This window comes from Corythoichthys intestinalis, chromosome 7 (genome assembly GCF_030265065.1).
Source record: "Corythoichthys intestinalis isolate RoL2023-P3 chromosome 7, ASM3026506v1, whole genome shotgun sequence".
Taxonomy (NCBI): Eukaryota; Metazoa; Chordata; class Actinopteri; order Syngnathiformes; family Syngnathidae; genus Corythoichthys; species Corythoichthys intestinalis.
In genome coordinates, this window is record NC_080401.1 from 25417620 (window position 1) to 25442908 (window position 25289).

A 25289-nucleotide genomic window follows, 5' to 3' on the forward strand; every position below is an offset into this window, starting at 1 on the left:
CTGTTTTGTTGGCAAAAGGGGGTTGTACAAAGTATTAACACCAGGGGTGCTAATAATTGTGACACACATTATTTGATGTCAAATAATTAATCTTTATGTGGGATTTTTTTCCCCACTGAATAAATGCACTTGTATTGAAGGTTGGATTTTTCTCCTTTTTTCCATTAAGGTTCCATATTATTTAGAAAAAATATATATATTAGAAGCTAAAAAAAAACACAATTATTATAAATCCAATAATTATGGAGGGCACTGTATGTACAGTATGTTGAATGTATATATCCGTTTTGTGTCTTCTTTCCATTCCAACAATAATTCACAGAAAAATATGGCATATTTTATAGATGGTTTTAATTGCGATTAATTACAATTTTTAAGCTGTGATTAACTCGATTAAAAATCTTAATCGTTTGACAGCCCTAGTAAAAAAAGACTTCATGAAAATAATTATTTCAACGTTTTTCATTTTTACGTCGGAAACACACCAGCATATTCATGAAAAGTGTAGCACCCTGTTCACTTTATCCGTCCCGTCTTCAGCAAAACGTGTACATGCAGGTCATGCTGTTATAGTGTCCCTACCAATGTTGAGACCAAACCTAAGCCCTTGACCATAACTTAAAATTTATTACCTTTTTAATGGGGAAACATGCCATAGAGCTCTTTAGCTTTTACAGGTGTACTTAAGTTTATGTCCCTTCCCTGCTGTTTTGATTATAACATAGTGGAAAATTGCTGTTTTGTAGGTACAAAGTCTCTGCTTGAAGCGATAACTGGGATGAGATCAGGTGATGAACACGCACACACGCCATTCCATGGCAAATATTTTACAATTCCAACCGTCCGGTTTGGCTGGTTGGATTGTCATCCTTTTTCCATCTGATCTATGCCTAATTTTCCAAACATAGTCACACCTGTGTAGCTATGACAGTTACAGTAAGTGACAAAACTGGAAGCAGCAATTAATTCCTGAAGGTGTGATGCAGTTATTCTGAATAATTAAAGAAATAATTGAATTTAGTCATACTTTTGTCTCTTGATAAGAAAAGTGCATCATGGCAGAGTGTAAAAATGTAAAAACAAACCAAGGGGGAAACAGTATAATGCGCAGTAATAGCAACATGTGCAAGTTCATTTCCCATCCTGACTTCCTAAATAACTGCATGCAAGCGCACACACGCATTCACACATCGACACAGTAATCCTGTAAACATTTGGGAGAGATTAGATAAAATGTCATGGCGGGACACTCGTTGAGCTTTAAACATTTTACTTAGAAAGGCACAAACTATGATTTCCTGGTAAATTATTCTGATGTAAGAAATAAAAGTTGAAAGACATCATCCCCCGTGTAAATCAACATTTTCTGTCATAACTCAGATATAAGCGTCGTGAAGGACTCTTCCTAGATCAGTCTTTATTAAGTTTTGTTTTCGTAATTGTTAATTCCAAACCTAAAGTTTCCACTGTAATGGTTTTCTGTTTTTTCCAAAAGTGCAATAATAGTATGAGAGCTTAATATCTGTTTCTCTCGATCTTCCACAGTACCTGAGGCCAGTGACTGTGCTACAAAGTCCACGTTGACAGACAAAAAGAAAGCCATAGGAAGGAAACAATGGAACTCCAGAACACTACAACATAAAAATAAGTCTTCAATGCAAGGATTTGACTTTGAAAACTGAGGATTCAATTACAAAAAAGAAAATACATAAAAATCCTCCAAATTCTGTTATAGATGAAAATCTTCCTGCGTCTCTCAGATTTAACATGATCATATTTTTACCTTTCCTCTTTGATCCCAAAACACACACCAAAGGAAGAAAAGGAAAGCAATAAACAATTTCTTAAGGAGCAGAATTCTGATGGTTCCCCCTGATCAACAGCTCACTGTTGGAACAACAAACCTTCTTTATGGAATCTAGAATACAACAACTGTTTCAAACAGTATCTTTTTTCATATTCACGCCACAGTTTCATTGTTACAGCTTTTTAAACTTTTTTTCTCGAGCCCCCCATTCCCCCTCCCTCCTTGCAATGCAGGTAAGTTTTTCTGCTGATAAAGGAATCAGTCTGTCGTGAGTCAGTATGACTGCAACATTCCTTTAACACGCCAGCAGCCGGGGAGCGCTGGGAACGAGAAAGATAGAAGCAGGGATGGCGGGATGGAAGTGGAGGGTGAGGAGGAAGTAAAGTGAGGGGGTAAAGAGGTGAGGGGGAAGCTGGGCAGAGAATAGGACAGGGAGGGGTCTGTGTAGTTGCTTCCATTTAAAACTTGACAGTGACAACAAGGTTTCAAGTTCTCTCCGATCGCGCCGTTCACTTGTGCCTCTGGAGGGCTTTCCTCTTTCTCCTTTTGAAGAAACAACAGCACCTGGGAATGAACACAGTAGATTTTTTTCTTAAAAACAAACTACATTCCAAAAAAAAAGCACCAGCAGAGTAGCCCTTAATCTGAAATTTTAGATGCACAAGTAGAAAATGTAGGTTGCACACAACTAAATGGACTTGTTTACTATTTTAAGGAGAAATACTAGAGATGTCCAGATCACGTCATTTTCAAAGTATCGGAATCGGCAAAAAAATATCGGCCATGCCTTTTTTTAATGTATATATTTATATATATATATTTTTTATTAAATCGTTTTCTAAATGTATTTAACGTTACAGACATAATATGTTACACTTATCCAGAGTCTTTAGTTTAGGCTTAAGGTAGGGTTATCAAATGTATCCCAATAACGGCGGTAATTAATTTTTTTAACAATGTATCACGATTTCACGCAATTAATGCATGCGCTGCACGACCCACTCACGCATTGTCGCACTTCATCTGTTATGGCGCCGTTATGCCAATACAGAGAGCTAAAAGGCAGCATACAATGAGTAGAGTAAATTTTGGCAGCCTTTGGCGCCTTATGTTAATAGGCTAAAACCTTACAATCCCTCTCCATAAGATTGGAACTATCATGGGAAGCAATGTGGGGGAGCAAGGTAGCAATTGATCTTTTTCTTGACACCTTGAGTTATATCCCATCGCAGAGAAGATATATGAATTGGTAGCACTACGCACATTCGTGGTTTCACTTGTCATGGTTCCACTTCCCATCATGCATTGGGCATGGCCTTCAGTATCATTTACTGAAAGCTCAACAAATACACTAGATGGCAATATTTAGTCACAATAAACAAAGTCACAAGTCTTTCTATCTGTGGATCCCTCTCGCAGAAAGAATGTTAATAATGTAAATGCCATCTTGAGGATTTATTGTCATAATAAACAAATACAGTACTTATGTACTGTATGTTGAATGTATATATTCGTCCGAGTTTTAATCATTTTTTTCTTAATGCATTGCCAAAATGTATATGATCGGGAAAAATTATCGGGAATGATTGGAATTGAATCGGGAGCAAAAAAAAAAAAGCAATCGGATCGGGAAATATCGGGATCGGCAGATACTCAAACTAAAACGATCGGATCGGGAACAAAAAAACATGATGGGAACAACCCTAATAAATACTTTTAACAGCTCATTTGTGCATTATCACCAACAACTGGAGCAACTTGTAGAGAAGAAATTGCAAAATTTATAAAACAAAAAAACATATTGTAAACCTGCAAATGTATTGGTCTCGCAGGCAGGACCTAACAATAACAGTAAGGAGTAGAAGTCGAAGTAAAGCTTTGTTGATAAAACTTATTTTTGCCAGCATAAAAAGAGCTTATGCCTGTGAACGTTTTTATATATTTCTTGTTTGTGGATGTTCCTGAGCCGTTTGTGTATGAATATTCATTGTTTTGAGTGTTACTGTGATGTGACTAGGGATGTCCCAATCGCATATTTTTGCGTCCGAGTCACCCGATTTTGAGAATCTGCCGATACAGAGTCCTGATCCGATACCGGAAAAAAAGTTTGGCTTTTTTTGGAGGAGGGGGTTAACAAAAGTTTTAAACATATTGCTGTCCCACTGTGCCGCTTTCATAAAGTCAATCATTTTTCAACAACATAGAAAAATGCTTGTCTTTGTTAAATGCTTCATTGAGTGAGTCCACTCAAATGCGCTGACGCTGCTGAGAACAGCCTCTCACACTGTGAGTTGCCACAGCACACTACCGCTAGTGTGTAACAAGCTAAATGACTATTGACAGATTTGTGCCTTTGACCGTAAAGCTACAAACCTGTCAATTATCGTTAACTCATTCACTCCCAGCCATTTTCACCGGAGCAACACCCTTTGTTCCCGGCCATTTCACTGGATTTTGACCGATTTTGCAAGGCCCACAGAAAATTCTGTTCTATTGCTATATAAATATGGAACCCACCAAAAGAAAGACTAGACTCTTTTCTTTCAGCAGGAAAAACTAAGTTCATATCTTTTTCCATTCTTTAGATATCAGCATTATAAAATAGCTTAGTTTGAGCAATTTTCCAATTTCTGATGAAAAAACTGAGAAATTGAGCTTTTTGTAAAGGCATACATTTCAAACATAACTTTGACTATAACAGCTATTTTTTGCTGTTGTGACATCCCAAACATCTGAATAATGTTTTCCTTCTACAAACTAACATATACAACAAAACAAAAACAGCTTTTGATTGCAAAGTAACAATTTATTTACACATAACTATTGAACTGAGAGATGACGCTGTTGTGGCCGCGGCTGTATCGGCAGACGGGGTAAATTTTTCCCTCACCACCGCCTGTCTGTCTCATCAAGATATTTTTTTTTTTTAATCTTTTGTAGTGACCACTACCTCATAACAGAATTCACCTAGGGAACTTGCGTGGGGCATGTGCCTTGTGTTTTACATAGTTATCCATATTTTTCTGACGCTTCTTCCAACTTCCGTTTCCTGACTATTTCTCTTCATTCATTTCCTTTCATCGTCCGATATGAGTTCTCACCAAATGCGCTACTGCCCTCCAGTGGCCAGTTTTATTGCTTGAAAATGGATTTTGAGCGTTGTGCTTTGGTGCGAACTTGCATTAGAACCTAGAGATGTCTCTTGTGGAAAAAAAAAAAATGTAAAAGACGTATAAATACTAGGGCTGTCAAACGATTAAAATTTCCAATCGAGTTAATCACAGCTTAAAAATTAATTAATCGTAATTAATCGCAATTCAAACCATCTATAAAACACGCCATATTTTTTAGTAAATTATTGTTGGAATGGAAAGATAACACACAAGACTGATATATACATTCAACATACTGTACATAAGTACTGTATTTGTTTATTATAACAATAAATCAACAAGATGGCATTAATATTATTAACATTCTGTTAAAACGATCCATGGATCGAAAGACTTGTAGTTCTTAAAAGATAAATGTTAGTACAAGTTATATAAATTTTATATTAAAACTACTCTTTATGTTTTCGTTTTAATAAAATTTGTAAAATTTTCAAACAAAAAATAAACTAATAGCTCGCCATTGTTGATGTCAATAATTACACAATGCTAATGGATGGTGCTGAAACCCATAAAATCAGTCGCACCCAAGCGCCAGCAGAGGGTGAAAAAACACCAAAAAACACAAGTAACAAATGGATATGATACTGTCATTTTAATCTGTTTGAGTGGGGCATGTGCGTTAATTTCGTCAAATATTTTAACGTGATTAATTTAAAAAATTAATTACCGCCCGTTAACGCGATAATTTTGACAGCCCTAATAAATAAGTTTTTGGGACACTGAAACAATTAAAAATAGAATTTATTTATACTTTTTTGGGAGCAAATGAGTTAACTTTAACAAGCAAACTCCAGTGCACTGCTGACCAAGAAAGCAGCAGGAGGGAGAGTGAGAGCCTGTATGAGCATGAAGCAAAAAAACAAATATAGTTTCTTAATTATAAACCTGATTCTTTTCACCTGATTCCAGTCCTCTAAAAGATGGCGCGATCGTCCCAATTTCTGATCACGTGTTAGGATCGGGCCATCCCTAGATGTGATGCTAATTTTTGTTAGCGCGTCAAATGCGTCTACCATTGTAAAACAGCATTCCCTAGCAGGCTTTTAGAAAAAGAAGAAAGGGATGTGTATGTATTTTTTATTTTTGTGTGTTTAGTTTTTAGGGCAGAAGGACCCAGCATTAGGCCCAATTTGCGATCACTTCATCAGATCAGGACATCTCTAGTGAGTAACGCTCCCCTCATGGTTAACTTGTTAAAATCATAAATCTTTATATCAGTACAAATATTGAAGGGGACAAAAAGAAAAAAAAGAGGAAATATTTATAAGTGTGACCATCAACAAGTTGGAACGAACCACAGACTTTGATTAGGAAGCAACTTCAGGTTCAAATTTTGCTGGACAGAAATAGGGGGGTAACTGGTTTGGTTGAATGATTCTCCTAATTAAAAAAAAGAATGAGGAAAAACCTGAAACTACAATGTCAATCTAGGTCAAAAGTCAACCCGCCTTCTAATTTTCTTTACACCCCTTAACCCTTTCCTTTTCTTTGTATTTGATTTTGGATGACTTGTGGCACCAGGCTGTCTCCCAGAGGTCTGTCTTGTTAGTACAACAGATTTTTAGGTCAGGGTGAAGAAAGAACTCCCAATAGGAGGAATCTTGTGTGTTTTGTTGGTTCATGTGAATACTACACGCTATTAAAAAAGTTTTTCCTTGTCGTGTGTGGTCGTTTAAATTTTAAAAATTGGTAAAGATGTAAAAAAGTCAACGAGCCTGTATTTCAATGTTTCCACTGGCTAAGCAGTGGAATGATGCAATTGTTTAAATCATCAGTACAGCAGTGATTAGCTTCAAACATTTTAGACAACCGTGTCCGTGGAAAATAGGTTTCTGTGCGGAGAAAACAACGAAGCACATAGCTCAAACTACTCCATTAAAATTGGATAAACAATTATCTAATCAGTGATCACTTGAACAATTGGTGAGTTCCTACTGCCAATAAATTATACTGTGTTATCAAGGCTTTAAAACGCATTAAGAAAACATACGCTAAGGATAATCGCGGTAAAATGTATGATTGCATGCTGTCACTATAAAAGAATGGTCTGATAAGTGCAGATAATGGGTCATCAATTTGTTCATCCCAATCATATTCAAAGGGTTAAATATATTTGGCTTTCTTCCGCCAATGGTCTTTTGTTGTTAATGTGTTCGCAAGCATTTTACCATGAGCCTTGGCTAGCAGTGAGTTGATGGGTGAAGGTGGGGGGTTTCTTAAAGGAATCTTACGTTTTACGAAACTTTTACGATCACCTTATTGAAAGCAACATTGTCATTGTTAGATTACAAGTATGCGTATATAAAACATGTTACAATACAATATTCAGTGTTGTTAATCTTACTTTAAAAAAGTGATTATAGCCACAAATTACTTCGCCCAAAAAGTATTTACGTTAGTAACTCAGTTACCTGAATGTAAGAGTAATTAGTTACTTGGCAAAGTAACTGGTGATAATTTTCATGTTTTGTTTTTTTTTCCCCTCAAAAAAAAAACCCTGAATCAACCGTTAAAAGTTGTTAAAATTGCTCTCATTATTGCATTAATTCCCTTCTGTCTACTTTTGACATGTGGAAGTTTTAAAACTGTTTCATCATACAAAGATAGATTCAAGTCAAGATTTTGCCGATTTAGGAGTATTTTAGATAAAAAGTTACTTAGGTTCGCTAGGAAGGTTCTCTACAACAGAGCCTTCCTAAGAAGTTTATTGCTTTAAGATGGCAGCTGTTTACTAACGCATCTAGTTCCTATACTGTACATGTTGCCAACGCCGCCGTGTCTGTCATTTTGCATCTAGTTCTATAAATATGTGATGTCTACCATATCTACCATATCATGTGGGCATAGTTTGTAGGCTATCGGCTACAGTCAGGTATTATTGGAGCCACCTAGCATCGCGTTTGCTCGGCGTCACAACTTTTTTGCCTCCTCCCCACTCCTGATCTGCTCTGTCGTCTCGGTGAGTCCGTCTCCCTCAGACCTTTCTCGCGTCATTCAACCAATATAGTAACACACACCCTTCCATCCTTAGTAACGGTAACGACATTGCCAAGATGAGAAAATTAGATTACTCAGTACTGAAAAAAATAACGGCGTTACTTCTAATGCCATTATTAACAACACTGACAATACTGTGGTAAAAATGGCTCTTCTCTCTGTATCTAAAAATGATCTGTCATTAATTGAATTTTGTTTTGTTGAATAGTTAGCAAGGCTGCAACCAGAGGTGGGTCGAGTAGCCAAAAATTGTATTCAAGTAAGAGTAGCGTTAATTCCAAATAATATTACTCAAGTATGTGTAGTCATCCAATGTAAAAAATGTACTCAAGTACTGTACAAGTAAAAAAAGTATCCAGTGAAAAGAATACTGAAGTAATAATAAAAACTGGGAGAAAGGTTCAAACAAATCTGCGCATTCGAGTAATGTTTACTCTCTGTAATTTAGTTTTTACAGCGCTTTAAAGACGCCACGTGATGGAATAGCGTGATCATATGACTTCCGAGTGCAAACCTCCGTCTAGTCATGCGATAAGAGTAGCATTTCGTCCTCATAAATCTACTCAAGTAAAAAGTATGACGTGGTAAAACTACTCTTAAAAGTACATTTTTCTCAAAAACTTATTAATGTAACGGAGTAAATGTAACGCTTTATTACCCACCTCTAATTGCAACAGCACTGTGCTGCTTTTTTAGATAGACAAATGTAAACATTGAGTTGGATTTGCTGAATAGTAATAACTAATTTGTAATTTTCACAAAAACTTGTGGGAAAAGGCACAGAAATTACTAAAGCCCTTGGCCAGTGAGAAAGAAGGTGCCTTTCCATTTCATCTATCAGCCTTCCCACAATAATCACAATAATTTTTGTACGTTGAGACCAATTCCATAATGATATGGAAAGATGAGATTTAAATGCCACACATGTAAATAACCGGATCGTTGAATAGATTGTACAGAATAAATCTCACTATACATGATAACATTGTTAGAAAAACCGTAAGCAACAGAGAATTGAAGAAGACATCCACATGTGATCTCGTACTTGGTTTCGTCGGCCACTTCAACCTCGGTGGGAGCAGTGATGGGAGCATTGGAGTGTCCAGCTGTGGGGTCGTCAGTGTTCAGCTCGCCATTTGTTGAGCTCATCACCTGCATGAGTAAAGAGATGAGAGAGCTCAAAAAAAAAAAAAAAAAAAAAAAAAAAACGCGTGCGCACATTCACACACAGAGAGCCCACTGGTTATACGATAACAGTGCATAGAGTAATAATCATATCTGTTTGCAGGCATATTTGAGGCCGTAACTTGGGAGCGCTCCAACTAAAGCAACTTCAAAGCTTAAAAGCTGCAGTTCTACCAGACAAACACTAGGTGGCACAATTGAGTTCTAGCATTAACAATGAAGGCATCTGAATTCAGGAGCTCTACCAAATTGCTTATTCCAAGCAAATATGGGAAATGGCAATGGAATAAAAATTTTGGGAGGGGAAAGAACTGCTTTACTGTACATGTTTATCAAGCTCCTGCATTTGGATTTAAAAAATCATGTCATGACAGTTGCTGCTAGATGTCATCTTTACACGGCCTTTCAGGCAATTAGCAGATGAAGCAATTGCTATTGTGAGGGACGCACAAGGATTTAGACAGTTGAATGTACGCACAAAGCAGAGGTATGGACAGAGTGCAGGCAGAGTGAAGTGAGCGTAGGGGGATGGCAGCAGACACATAACCATACAGCTTCATGCACTAGCCATCCAAGCAGCAGCAGTAGCAGCAGTACCTGGACAGAGCCCCCCAGCCGCTCAGCTGTGAGGTGCGACCCCAAAGTCTCCTTATTGGTCACGGGGGTGGGCTGAGACTCACTTCCTTTTGGCTCAGGCGACTTGATGCAATAGCAAAAAAGGTTGAAGTCGCAGGTGGTGGTGGTGAAAGGGGCAAGGAGGTGAGGGTATCAATGTGGTGGGAGTAGGGGGTGAGGGTAGGGATGTGAGGGAGAGAGGGGACCAGGAAGAGGTGGGGGTGGTGAGTAAAAACAAAAAAAGAAAAACAAAAAGAAACAAAACAATTACAGAAGACATCTCCCAAGCAGAAGCAGGCTTTGTTAAGACATACTATGTTAATAGAGGAGAAGAGGGAAGCAAATTTATATGAAGCACAGATCAACACATTTACAAAAGTCATGCAGGAGTAAAAGAAAAACTTACAAGCACTGACTATTCAACAGATAGCGATGTACAATGAGGTTGGTTTGTCAATTCGAAGAGTATTGTTTGAAAAATTACAGTACTTCCCCCTTTATTGAGTTTGATACTGTCTGTACTAGGGGTGTGACAAAATATTGAAATGGTGATATATCGTGATACTTTGTATCCCAAAAGGTTATCGATATGCTCCTGTCAAGAATCGAGATATTATTTTAAAAGGTGTCAATTAAACATAATAAAAATAATCGACGCCCAATCCATTTAGACTGGGAACGTTCGTTTATTCAAAACCAGAGCATTCACAGTCATTCGGTCCGATTTTCGGGGCATTTACAGGTCACTGGCTTTTCATTTTAGGACATTTACAGGTCATTTCCTGTTGAGTTTGAGTCACTGCCTATTCATTTGGGTAATTCCCAGGTCCCTTCCTGTTCTGTAACGCAAAATAAACAAGTGACCTATTGAATACCCCAAAATCAACAGGTAGTAACTGAAAATCAACAGGTAAATGACCTTAAATTGCCCAAAATTACTCATTGCCTGGCATTGGCTGCCACTGACGGCAATAGACGTTCAATCCTTTTGAAGTGGGAGGGATGGCAGCGAATGAACACCCTCCTAGTTCAAATTGATTGGACGTCTACTAGTGATAAACTCATTCCAATTCACAGCAGAAACGTGTTTTTCTGTTTATTAGTTTTTTGTAGCATATCCTAGAAGGATTTCCTGACCAGTGTATCGAAAATCGTTGTAATGCTATATCGTCAGATCATCGTTATTGTGAGCTTTGTATCGCAAATCGTATCGTGAGGTACCAAGAGGTTCCCACTCCTAGTCTGTACTGTATCAGGATGTTGCAGTTTATAGCCACGGTCAATGTGTATGCTCGTGGAGGTGTTATGTGAGAAGTCGCAGCACTTCATTAATATCGACAGGAAGAGCCAATCATGAAATCTTAACTGAAATACAGTGGGGCAAATAAGTATTTAGTCAACCACCAATTGTGCAAGTTCTCCTACTTGAAAAGATTAGAGAGGCCTGTTATTGTCAACATGGGTAAACCTCAACCACGAGAGACAGAATGTGGAAAAAAACAAACAAACAGAAAATCATATTGTTTTATTTTTAAAGAATTTATTTCCAAATTAAAGTGGAAAATAAGTATTTGGTCACCTACAAACAAGCAAGATTTCCGGCTGTCAAAGAGGTCTAACTTCTTCTAACGAGGTCTAACGAGGTTCCACTTGTTACCTGTATTAATGGCACCTGTTTTAACTCATTATCGGTATAAAAGAAACCTGTCCACAATCTCAGTCAGTCACACTTTAAACTCCACTATGGCCAAGACCAAAGAGCTGTCGAAGGACACCAGAGACAGAATTGTAGACCTGCACCAGGCTGGGAAGACTGAATCTGCAATAGGTAAAACACTTGGTGTAAAGAAATCAACTCTGGGAGCAATTATTAGAAAATCGAAGACATACAAGACCACGGATAATCTCCCTCGATCTGGAGCTCCATGCAAGATCTCACCCCGTAGCGTCAAAATGATAAAAAGAACGGTGAGCAAAAATCCCAGAACCACACGGGGGGACCTAGTGAATGACCTACAGAGAGCTGGGACCACAGTAACAAAGGCTACTATCAGTAACACAATGCGCCGCCAGGGACTCAAATCCTGCACTGCCAGACATGTCCCCCTGCTGAAGAAAGTACACGTCCAGGCCCGTCTGCGGTTCGCTAGAGAGCATTTGGATGATCCAGAAGAGGACTGGGAGAATGTCTTATGGTCAGATGAAACCAAAATAGAACTTTTTGGTAGAAACACAGGTTTTCGTGTTTGGAGGAGAAAGAATACTGAGTTGCATCTAAAGAACACCATACTCACTGTGAAGCATGAGGGGGGGGGGGGGGGGGCATCATGCTTTGGGGCTGTTTTTCTGCAAAGGGACCAGGACGACTAATCTGTGTAAAGGAAAGAATGAATGGGGCCATATATCGAGAGATTATGAGTGAAAATCTCCTTCCATCAGCAAGGGCATTGAAGATGAGATGTGGCTGGGTCTTTCAGGGAGCAGCTTCGTAAGAAGCATTTCAAGGTCCTGGAGTGGCCTAGCCAGTTTCCAGATCTCAACCCCATAGAAAATCTGTGGAGGGAGTTGAAAGTCCGTGTTGCCCAACGACAGCCCCAAAACATCACTGCTCTAGAGGAGCTCTGCATGGAGGAATGGGCCAAAATACCAGCAACAGTGTGTGAAAAGCTTGTGAAGAGTTACATAAAACGTTTGGCCTCCGTTATTGCCAAAAAAGGGTACATAACAAAGTATTGAGATGAACTTTTGGTATTGACCAAATACTTATTTTCCACCATGATTTGCAAATAAATTCTTTAAAAATCAAACAATGTGATTTTCTGTTTTTTTTTTTTTTCTTCCACACTCTGTCTCTCATGGTTGAGGTTTACCCATGTTGACATTTACAGGCCTCTCTAATATTTATATTATATTACTATTATATTATATTATATTACTACTCTATATATTTTCAAAGGGAGAACTTGCACAATTAGTGGTTGACTAAATACTTATTTGCCCCACTGTATTTGACCTATCATTGAGTACGTATATTATATTTGTTCAGCAGAAATATAGTTTGTTTAAAAAAAAAAAATTCAATATAAATGATCGATCTTGTACTAAGGCTAACAAGACAAGACTTGGACAAGACTGGTAAAATGGGAGAAAACAGTCCAAGCTTTGTCACACACTAAGCATGTATTGTCATTACTGGTATGAACAATGCATTCTGCATTTTCAACTCCGGCATGCAATGACACAAGCTTAGAGTGGTATGGAGGAAGAAGTAAAGTCAACACCCAAACAGTGATTGGTTGACAGCTAGTGCAGCAATATCAAACTCATGACTTGCGCAGGTAAATGTATATTATTGGTTTTGCGGCAACACAGAACAAATGACTCACTTTTTAACATCAACGCTAGACTGTCACTGCATTAACATGTGGCGGACAAGTGGAAATGAATGGCAGCCATTTTCTCAACGAAGTTGCTTACAGTTGGATACAGCAAAAACAATCAGGCAGAGGAACTTGAATGACTGGGTTGGTTGGCCAGTCAATCAGTCAGCTAGCGGTTTGCAAAGCGGGTGTTTTGATTATGCAACAAAGCTAATGGCCTAACCTGGTTTTTGGTTTGCTGTTGTGCTTTGTCCCTGCTGCTGGGTTGCAGGGGTGCATCACTGGGAATAGGGCCTATTGGTGTGGGCTGTAACAAACAAGACAAGAGTCAAACATAGCATCCGCAGCGTAAAATAAAGGAAAATATGCAAGTAGTATTTACAGTAGATTTGGGCTAGAAGGATTTTTTTTCCATACAGAAAAGTTTCCGAGGTACTTCCGCTTTACTTCCTTATGTCTGCTAAGGGGCGGCCGAGAGGCTGGGACAGACAGTGGCTCGCCTTGTGGCGGCCCGTCAGCTAAATCCCGAGATCCAACTATGAGCTTTTTAACTGTCAGCAACTTCAAGATACGCTATTGGAGCTGGAATTACCGAGGACAGCGAGAGAAAGCCAGTCTGTAAGCCACCGAGGGTCTGTGTAATGTCAGGTTTGGCGAGGCTCTCAAGCCGCTCCGGAGCTCTGTGTCTGATATCACATTCTTATATGCTATTTTTTCTAATGATTTTATAAATTGTGATTTATTGAGTTTTGCACATTCACCAATTGTTTTAAATAAAACAAGAGATGAAATCATGTTGTCCAAATGCTTTATTGCGATCAATATCTGCAATAAAAAAGAATCACATACTATTTTTGTTTATATGTACATACCTTGTAGTATTTCTACTTCTAACAACAAAATCCGTGTCAGCCCCGCTGCATTTGACAAACGTAATATAATTTGTAATTTCACCTCATTTTGGTCACTCAAGTGGCCGGCGGATCAATCTATACCTCACGTCAACACAGGCTGACAGGTTGTTATAATTTTGTCCACGAGTGATCAACAAAGTAACAACAACAACCATACAATCTCATCTACGTTGTGCTGAATCCCTTTTTGGAGATTCCGCGGGATGCTCTGGCTTGATTTTGCAGTTTTAACTTTGTCAACACACTGCTTACTTCAAATGCAATTCATGTTGTTCTTTCTAAACCGGAAGTTCGGAGAAGATATTTTCCAAGATGGTGCCGCCCATATTTCGCTCAGAAAATTGTCTATAATCCAATCTTGATTCTTTTCATGATTTTTTAAAACTTTTTTTTTTCTTAATTTTTTTCAACTGTCCGTTTCTATCCATGGGCATTGCATTAGCATTACGGCAGTGACCAGTTGAAAAAAAAAAAGCAAATTGGGATTTTAGTGCACAAAGTTTGTGTAACTTTCTTTAGTTGTGTTTAGCTTGACAGTTTTCCTCACCTGTAATGCGATCAATATTGGACTCTTTTTGATGAATTGTTTAAAATCTGCCAAACTATTAAGTTTGCAACTGCATAAAAATATGGTCGATTAAATATGACACTGTTGATCACCCAAATCAATCTTTAAAAAATGCTCAATCTTGATCTAAAAAATATCCAGCTGATACATAAACCAATTACTATCCCATATCAAAGGAATCCCATTGTTTGAAGCATAATTTCCAGGTTCATGTTGACTCACCAGGGATTTACCGACCCAGTCGTATTCGTAGTCAAAGACGTAGCCATTCCTGTCAAAGAGATCAGTGAAGAGCTTCCGCAAGTAGTCGTAGTCAGGCTTCTCAAAGAAGTCCAGCCTCCTCACGTATCGCAGGTAGGTGGCCATCTCTTCTGTTTCGAAAGGGAAGTTAGCATCAAAAGAAACAGTTCAACAAAGAAATACATTCCTTCACTTGAACAGGTCGGTTCCACTGACCAGGGAAGCTTTCACAAAGCACTTCGATTGGGGTCGCCCTTTTAGTGTCCCCAATTTTTTGATACCTCTCCTTCAAAGTTTCCGCCTAGAAAGGAAAGAGAAAAAAATATTGAGCTGTAGGCTGTTGCGGTAAATGACTAAAGACTCTTTTCTCAAAAAGATGGAATTTTCATAGGTCTATAGTCTGTCCAGTGGATTTAGATATTAAGTCTTTTAGTGCTCTTTCACAGACAAACTAAAATGATGGAAAATGTTAAGTATTTTAACAATTGTGCATCACCATGTTTGCAAAAAAAGCTTACTGTATTCTTCTTATTAGTAGTAGTAGTAGTATTTAAAAATTACGTCCAAATGGATTCCACATCAAACTGGAGAAGGAGAACAGCTAAACTATAATTTGTATGTCAACACTCAAATTTGCATTGGACAATAAATGGATGCAGTGGTGGTGATTCTTTTTTGTGGTAATGATTGCAAGGATAAATAAAGTACAGTAAAAGAAAAAAAATCCTATTGTGAAACGTTTGCAATTGATGTCCGTTTCCCATTGTAAAACGGACATATTAGACATTTTGATGTACGTTTCCTATTGTGAAACGTTAGCAATTGATGACGAAATTGGTCATAAAAAAATATTTATTTAACTCTAAATACCAAAAACTAGGGAACAAGACACTTATATTTAAATATAATATTTAAAATGCATACTACAACATATCATATAAAAAAAAGAAGAGAAAAGCAAATTATTGTAGTAATGAATCACTATAATTTCCACTAGAAATCCAAGCTAAACTCCCTGGCATACGAATAAGTTATTATAGGTAGGTCTGATAGTTGTTGTGTAATAAGAGTAATCAGACAAAATAAGTATAAAAAAGAAAATCTAAGTACTCCACCTATAAAAACAGCAGGCTTTTTTTTTTCCTAATGCGAAATCAAAATGAAGATATTTGGTTTCTTTTATAGAAATTATTTTTGTGTGTTATTAGCCAACTGTAACCAAGTCCACTTTGTTTAGATACTGACTGATAGACCAGGTCACTCTAACCTGTCATTATATTGTATGCTTGCTGCTATGTTACATATTGATGAAAACTTGGCTTGGCCTGAGCCATGCAGCATCCCCCACAGTCATCCATCCCTCACATTCATCAACAACAGGCTTCCTCCCACATAACAAATGTTTGGATGTCTCACTCTACTCTTATTATTTGCAAGAGGGACTGTCTGAATTTTACTTTGAGAGAAATCCCTCATTAAACAACAACAATTTATGAGTAGGTCTGCTCAGGACAAGAACAAGCCGACAAAACAGACATAAATTTTAACATTCCAAGCGTTAAAAACTAGATAAATGAAACTAAGGTTGTACCGTTTTTGATTTCAGGCTCCAGAAATACATCAAAATGAAGGCTCTTAAATTATACCACGCCAAGATCCAGATTAGAGATGTGAGAGTGGATTGCGGTAAGGGTAAAAACCAAAGGTGCACTCTGGTGTAGGTACAGTGCCTTGCAAAAGTATTTGGCCCCCTTGAATCTTGCAACCTTTCGCCACATTTCAGGCTTCAAACATAAAGATATGAAATTTAATTTTTTTGTCAAGAATCAACAACAAGTTGGACACAATCGTCAAGTGGAACAACATTTATTGGATAATTGAATCTTTTTTAACAAATAAAAAACTGAAAAGTGGGGCGTGCAATATTATTCGGCCCCTTTACTTTCAGTGCAGCAAACTCACTCCAGAAGTTCAATGAGGATCTCTGAATGATCCAATGTTGTCCTAAATGACCGATGATGATAAATAGAATCCACCTGTGTGTAATCAAGTCTCCGTATAAATGCACCTGCTCTGTGATAGTCTCAGGGTTCTGTTTAACGTGCAGAGAGCATTATGAAAACCAAGGAACACACCAGGCAGGTCCGAGATACTGTTGTGGGGAAGTTTAAAGCCGGATTTGGATACAAAAAGATTTCCCAAGCTTTAAACATCTCAAGGAGCACTGTGCAAGCCATCATATTGAAATGGAAGGAGCATCAGACCACTGCAAATCTACCAAGACCCGGCCGTCCTTCCAAACTTTCTTCTCAAACAAGGAGAAAACTGATCAGAGATGCAGCCAAGAGGCCCATGATCACTCTGGATGAACTGCAGAGATCTACAGCTGAGGTGGGAGAGTCTGTCCATAGGACAGCAATCAGTCGTACACTGCACAAATCTGGCCTTTATGGAAGAGTGGCAAGAAGAAAGCCATTTCTCAAAGATATCCATAAAAAGCCTCGTTTAAAGTTTGCCACAAGCCACCTGGGAGACACACCAAACATGTGGAAGAAGGTGCTCTGGTCAGATGAAACCAAAATTGAACTTTTTGGCCACAATGCAACACGATATGTTTGGCGTAAAAGCAACACAGCTCATCACCCTGAACACACCATCCCCACTGTCAAACATGGTGGTGGCAGCATCATGGTTTGGGCCTGCTTTTCTTCAGCAGGGACAGGGAAGATGGTTAAAATTGACGGGAAGATGGATGCAGCCAAATACAGGAACATTCTGGAAGAAAACCTGTTGGTATCTGCACAAGACCTGAGACTGGGACGGAGATTTATCTTCCAACAGGACAATGATCCAAAACATAAAGCCAAATCTACAATGGAATGGTTCAAAAATAAACGTGTCCAGACCTGAATCCAATCGAGAATCTGTGGAAAGAGCTGAAGACTGCTGTTCACAAACACTCTCCATCCAACCTCACTGAGCTCGAGCTGTTTTGCAAGGAAGAATGGGCAAGAATGTCAGTCTCTCGATGTGCAAAACTGATAGAAACATACCCCAAGCGACTTGCAGCTGTAATTGGAGCAAAAGGTGGCGCTACAAAGTATTAACGCAAGGGGGCCGAATAATATTGCATGCCCCACTTTTCAGTTTTTTATTTGTTAAAAAAGTTTAAATTATCCAATAAATTTTGTTCCGCTTCACGATTGTGTCCCACTTGTTGTTGATTCTTGACAAAAAATTAAAATTTTATATAGCTTTATGTTTGAAGCCTGAAATGTGGCGAAAGGTTGCAAGGTTCAAGGGGGCCGAATACTTTTGCAAGGCACTGTATGTGCCGATTACCAGTTTCAAGGTATACCTTGGTATAAAACGTCAAGGTTTCAAAACTGCACAAATTTTCTGTCATACCTTCCCTAAGGTGTCAGCTATTTTTTATGTCCCAAAAATGCATGGAGAAATCCCTCAGCTGTAAGCCTCAAACCCCCACCGGTTGTTGCTCAATGTTCGAGAGTCAGCTGTGCTACACGATGGCTTGAGGAGGTGAAACTCCTGAACATTTTCCCCATCGGAGAAAACGAAATCGCTGGTATGGGAATACATCTGCTACAGAAAAGTTAGACGGCCGCGGCTTAGAGGAGGGCCAACCAACATATAAAACAAGTTTGCGGAGGGTGGCTGCCGAGGAGGCAATGCGTCCAATATGATTTCGCATTTATACAAAATTAAAGGTTAGTAAACACTAGAGGTGTGCGAAATTTCCGAGTCTTAGATTATTCGTGATTCGGCCGTGAAAGATTCGAGAACGATTCACAAACATCCTAATTCTGATTATTGAAATATGTCAAGTAAAGCGAAACTTAAAACACAGTCAGCGCGGTCTTCGGGACGCAATAAGGAACAGACCGAGAGTGTCATCAATAATCGATTTATAATGAAATTGTAGCCTCTGAATCGCAATCGTAATCGAATCATTAGGTGCCCAAAGATTCTCACCTCTAGTAAACACTTTCATGAATGTTTTCCACCAGTTACAAGAGTTAACTCCAGCGTGTTAGTGTGTCTAGCGGTGGTAAAACATGTTCTTTTTCTCTCTGGCAACAGTGTTGAGAAAGGGAGTTTGTGTATAATGTAAAAATGATACGAGTTACGTTTTTATGAAAAGTACTGTAATTATTTTTGTTCTGATGGTAATAATATTAGGCTGTGGCTTTGGCTTTAGGCTCACCTAAAAGACTGCATTTATTTTAAATGTATTTACAATATTTCAATTATTTATTTATTTATTTTTTTATTAAGATTTTTTACTTAAAATGTTCCAATTTGCTAATATGTTTTGAAAAGTTTTATATATATATATATATATATTTTTTTTTTTAAAAACCCAGATATCTCAAAGGAACACATTTGAGAGGTGTAATGGCAATACCTTGGTACTGTGAAACTGTGATATTTTTGCTTAAGGTTATCACACCATCAGAATCTCATACCGGCACATGCCTACTCTGGTGTATATGAAACAATGCAGTACTATACCTTTAAACCCTGCCAAGGGAGGCTACCTCGAAGGAAGTACATGAACATGTGACCCAAGGCTTCCAAATCGTCCCGCCTACTCTGCTCTGAAAACAGCAATAGGACGAAAATGATATATCATTAAGCAATTGGTTTTCAATTCACAATGCACTTTAGTGCTTGGAGAGTGATGAGCAATTCATCAGTTTGACAGTGCAGTGAATTAGTGCAATTTATGCATGGAGTTAAGGGATGATCTCACTGGACTGGAGACTAGTTAGCGTTCTGACGGAACAGGCATCACAGAGAGAAAACCGTACTTGTACGGAAAAGTATGGGGATTTTCCTTTTTTAAGAGATCCAGGAAGGCTATGTCATGCTCGCCTGCCTGCCTCATACAGTCATATTGTCCTGGTGAGAGCTCAAGCAATATTTTGCTCTTCTGAGTCGCTGCAACTTCTCCATCAGTAGGATAGGACAACAAAGACTTGGTTTACCAGGCCAATTCATTAGTCAGTGTTAACAGTACTACCACATCACTCTAAGCTTTACAACAGAAAAAAATCTAACTTTTCATTTTAAAAAATGTTACAACATTGTCTAAGAAACTATGAATTTAAACTGACTACAAATATGTACAAACGCAAAGACTGATGATGTTCAAGCTCACCTTTTCCCAGGTGTGTGTTGATGCTCATGTAGCGTGCCGTTCCAGTCAGACTCTTGTGCTCCCGGTACGGGATGTGTTTTTTGGTCTCAGGGTCTATGTACTCTTTGGCCAGACCAAAATCGATGATGTGAATGGTGTGCTGTCGTTTGCTTCCTGGTCTCCCAACTAAGAAGTTTTCTGGTTTCACATCTCTGTATATCAGACTCTTCGTGTGAACATACTCCATCCGCGTTATCTAGAAAAGCCAATACATATGCGTTTTATAATCTTGAGTCGCTTAGTTTTAGTTGTATATGCCGATACAGTGTGAAGACTAATTTCACTATACATATTTGTAGTGCTTTTACGATTAATCGATTAACTCGAGTAATTCGATTAGAATCAAGCTTAGAATCAAATTTTGCTGCTTCAAGGATTCGTTTAATTAGAGTGGCGCTGTAATGATTTGTTTTGAAAGTGTTTGCATTTAGTTTTATTTAGATGGATACACTGCCCTCTAGTGGCAATAGTGAATATGATATAACTCATTTAACAAGGCTGAATCCCGCCGCTCTCTGTTAGGACCAATACAAGGTGGGTTTTTGTTTGAGCTAAAATGTTTTTTTCATGCATTCTTAATTTATTTTACAGGTATATTTAGCCTTTTTTTTTGGGGGGGGGGGGGGTATGTGTTTGAATGAATTGTTATGAGCATTGGAAAAAATTTAAAGCATTTAAGCTAGCGTACTTTTGCGATGAAAGTTAGCCAATTGTTCTTTTGTGGCACTTAGATCCTCATCTATTTCTTTATACCGTTTGAGGCCAAGCTCAGGTATTTTATTTTTAAATGAAAGTGCAATCCTGCATAGTTTGAAGAAACACTCAGAAATTTTATTTTGTATTCGCATTCATTGGTCTTTTGAAAGTGCAATCTTACCAAGCGTTTGTTTTACATCTCCAAAAATTTATTCTGCAACGCATTAAATGTTCCTAATCAGATTACTCGATTATTCGAACCAACTAGTTGATAGATTAATCGATTACTAAAATAATCGATAAGTGCAGCCCTACATATTTTGTTACACTTAGCATATGCATTAAAATCCGTACTGAATGCATTTTATGTTACCAGATCCGAATCACTTGAAACTTTGCATCGGTCCTCCATTGTGGGAATTATTTAAAGGTCTCAGCTCACTAACAAAGCAGTTTTATTTTCAAAATAGTTATTAAAATGACATTCTACTTTCAGCTGAGTACGAAATTTGAGTAGTGATAGTAACAACGTAGGTTTGTGATAGACTATGGAGCGTTACGACTTGAGGGCAAACTTATAAAACCAATATTTGGTTTTACATATGCAAAGTTAATTCTCAGTTTCTCAAGGTTCATTGAAACGCTCTGAACATTTGTAGCTGTGGTTAAGAATATTCTAATGTTCTAAATGGGTAAAATTCAATAAAATATTTCATTCACAAACTTGTTGAGGTGCCACATGACTTTTAGCCTTACCAACTGTATGGCTATCATCAGGACGGTCTTGAGGGAGAAGGTGCGGTCACAAAGATCGAACAGGTCTTCAAGACTTGGCCCAAGCAGCTCTAACACCATAGCATTGTATTTCCCGCAAGGACCAAAGTAGTACACCTGTGGAATCCCCTCTGTTGAAACATGTACAAATAATACATTTGATATCAGCTAAGCTTTGAGAAAATCCTTGACCAATGATTAAAATGACAAAATTTAAATTAGTTGATTTTCGTTTGGACATCATTCACACAACATATCCTCTCAGATTTTTTCAAACTCAACTGAAAAAACATGATACAAATGTCCTACATATTAAGCTATAAGACATTATTGCAGTTGCTGTCCTAAGAGGCCTTAATGTCCAATTTTTCATCTATGCACTTTTGCTGATAAGAAAATTATAGGAAGTCTCCTCAGAAAACAGCAGCAATAAAACATGTTTATGTCCTTCAGTCTGTCAGGAAAAGGAGTGGTTGACTTCTCTGAAGTGGGAATAAAGGGAAAGTGTCAAACTTCAATGTGGAGGTCAAGAGCGTGTCACTGTCTGAAAAACTGGAAATATTTGCAGCTTTACACCACCACACCCAATTTTGGAGTGACGTGAATGATACTAATGCTTACTAATATTACTATAAAACCCTTTAGTGTTTGCTTTTGAAAATCAGTGCTAACAAATGACGCCACCTACTAACATTGTCAAGTTCTGCACTCTACAGTAATGTAGGGCACTGTAGCGAGATAACAGCAACCCACAAAGCATGAGATATTCTATAAATGATTAAGCAGCAATGAAGTGTTATATCGATCAAGGTTGCAATGCCCTATTTTTAACAAACACTGCAGTTCTGTTAAAATTTGATCAGTGGAGTATCCAATGTTTAGCGTAATTGTGAAAAGTTATGAGAGGACAGAATAACTGATTAGTTCCTTTCTTTTTTATGGGCCCCTTTTGCTGAGGTGCCAATTGCAGTAATACAAAGCTGTTGATTTCTCAAATTAGACTAATTTTGTCCAACCTTAGACTTCATAATGGTATTGACGGGTCAGATCAGTCGTGCACTGCGCATCAAGAGGAGCTATTCACAAACACAGGCACACAGTGATCTAACGCCGAATTTCCGTTGAAAAAGCACGAAAGCTGTACCGCATACAAACAGGAGGGATTGTCTCAGGAGTGATTTGTTCGAGGATTCAAGGTAATTATTATGTTTCGTACCATGCATGCATTTTGAAACGTTGTGAAAAAAATCAATGGGAGAAATTAACTACGGTACTGCATTGGCATAATTTGCAATATTTACGTAAAATAAATACTAACTGCACGTTTTTTTTTTTTTTTTTTTAACTTTTAACCAAGAATCAATACTATTTTACGTCCATATCTATAAAGAATTCAGGGATTAAGCATTTATTCACAAGAATTTTCCCCGGAAAAGCTCTGTTGATAGAAGGTGGCTGCTAGCTACATCCACTAACAGACTAGCATGTTACTTCGACATATTTTCGTAAAATAAATGCTAACTGCACTTTTTTTTTTTTTTTTTTCTTTTAACCAAGAATCAAGACCGTTTTACGTCCATATCTATAATGAATTCAGGGATTTAAGCATTTATTCACAAGAATTTTCAACAGAAAAAGCTCTGCCTGTGATTTCACTCGGTCAGCTTTGACGACCTCGCCAACAATGCAAGCCCCCTACTTATCGGCCCCGCGTCCCATCAATACATATGAAGTCTATGGTCCAACTTAAAGGGAATTTTTGTTTTAAGTTGAACTTTGCTTCCTCGTTCTTTAATTTGTTGGTAGTTTTTTTTTTTTTTTTTTTTCTTTTTTAAACCTTTGGAAGGCAGTTTTGCCATCTAGCTAGATGCCCCTACAGAAAAATGCTGAATCAAGCCACTTTGCAGAAATAAATCTTAATAGAGATAGTGTTTGAGAGGAACATATTCGGTTACATTCAAAACACTACAACAATTCCTATTACAAGATACATTTAGTAAGTAACATTTTGTTTGTCAGGCACATAATATTGATTGTATGAAGATACATTTCTTTTCAAAAATGAATCACCAGCTTTACTGCACTTTAGCCTAACATTTTCCAGGTAATGAAGCTCATGACATAAGAGGTCAGTGGGAGGCTGACTCATGAAAGCTTGGCCAAATCTAGAGGGCATTGAAAGCATAGTCATCACAAAAAGAAAGCAATGAATGAACACTGAGCTGGTGAATATGAGCAGCTCTATGCTTGCCTACCACAAACTACAGTAACAATAAAATTGCCTAGAGCCATGTCTTTTTAAAACATCACATCATAAAAATAATTGTAAACATATCTCGGTCTTATTAACATTCATGAAGACTAAAAAAACAGCACTACTATTCTCCCATAAGAAACGTTTGAACAGGAAACAGGGAACACTTATTTTAAAAGCAACATAGGCAGCAAGAAATAAAGTGCATTCTTGTGATTAGAAGTCAACTTTTAGTTGTGAAGAACACAGTGGGTTTCGTGCCAAACCAATCGTCAGTGGTACTCTGCTCCTCTTGCCATAATTGGAGACAATTCAACCCATTGTAACTACGGCATGCCTTATCAGGCTGCATCATGGCAGCTGAAGACAATGTTGCTGTACAGTGAAATGTCAGAGTTGGGGGTCAGAGATGAGAGGGACATGGAAAAGAGGATAGCCAAGAAGAGGAGGAGTTGAAGGGAGTGAATGCATATTAAACATTTAAACCATGGAGAGGGGAAGAGGATGAAGATAAGTGATTTCCATTTGGCCAAATGCTCAGGAGATGTCCTCCCTAGATTGAAATAAGATCAATGGCAAGGCTTGTTCGGGCTGAGGCTAGACCGAGAAAATGAAATATACACAAGAAAGCTATTTGCAGCTAAACTGATGTTGCTAATTTTAGACAAGCTTAAAGGCAATATTTCTGTTTTATCTGCCTTAAAACCACACTGCCTTTATCCAAGTATGCACGCCAGCAACAACGACAGCGAATAAAAATACTGAAACATGATTAAAGACAAAGTCAAAAATCATGTATGCAGGGAAAAAGCAGACTTTGCATTGATTTTATGCTTGTTTTCCGGTGTGATTTTGCATTGTTTGGCATCCTGCCCTTTTATTTAAAAAAAAAAAAACATGCTGAAGTGTCACCTAGCCAGAAACAGATCGTCTTCCCATACAAGTCCATTGATTTTTAGCTACTTCGTCTTATTTTTCGTTAATATTGATCAATTTGAATAGCTTGGGAAATAAACTGCTGAGGCTCTTAAACACTCGGTGCTTCTTTCTGAAGCGGGAGCAACTCTTTCCATTGACTTATTCTGCAGACTGAGTCGGTCACAGCAAGTCGTGAAGTAAAGCCGCTTTTCGATTGCCCCAAGGAAACTAAAGCAAAAGTCACGGACAACAGGCAACATTTTGGATCAGGCAATTATATAAGACAAAATATATATAAAAAAAAAAACAAATTAATATGACTTCTCTACAAAACTTCGAAAAAACATCTGCTTCAGAGATATGGCTAAATCGTACTTGTTTTGGTGACATGGATTAGAAAACAAAAGATTTTAGTGCTGGTTGGCTAAAGTATTCAAGATATTTAACGTTAAACATTAATTACAAAGATACATTGCAGTAATTATATAATATCAGGTTTACAAGTTGCTACAACCGACATGACATGGAGATATACTGTATCAGTGTG

At 37.9% G+C, this 25289-nt stretch overlaps 1 protein-coding gene across 4 annotated transcripts in view; it reads right to left on the reverse strand.

Annotated features, from left to right (window-relative positions):
• Nucleotides 1-1383: 1383 nt before the first annotated feature.
• Nucleotides 1384-25289, reverse strand: part of csnk1g2b (casein kinase 1, gamma 2b) — a 65418-nt gene continuing 41512 nt past the window's right edge. Inside the window, exons 4-12 of one of the 4 annotated variants that reach the window (XM_057840982.1) lie at nt 21553-21701; nt 20062-20296; nt 19413-19498; nt 15096-15180; nt 14862-15007; nt 13381-13464; nt 9760-9861; nt 9023-9129; nt 1384-2371 (exon numbers count right to left, since the gene is read on the reverse strand). In XM_057840982.1, the coding sequence (XP_057696965.1) occupies nt 2317-2371; nt 9023-9129; nt 9760-9861; nt 13381-13464; nt 14862-15007; nt 15096-15180; nt 19413-19498; nt 20062-20296; nt 21553-21701 (1049 nt within the window). In that variant the 3' untranslated portion in view covers nt 1384-2316. Of the gene's footprint in view, nt 2372-9022; nt 9130-9759; nt 9862-13380; nt 13465-14861; nt 15011-15095; nt 15181-19412; nt 19499-20061; nt 20297-21552; nt 21702-25289 lie in introns of all 4 variants that reach the window. The other 3 variants (XM_057840981.1, XM_057840984.1, XM_057840983.1) reach the window with 3 other exon arrangements.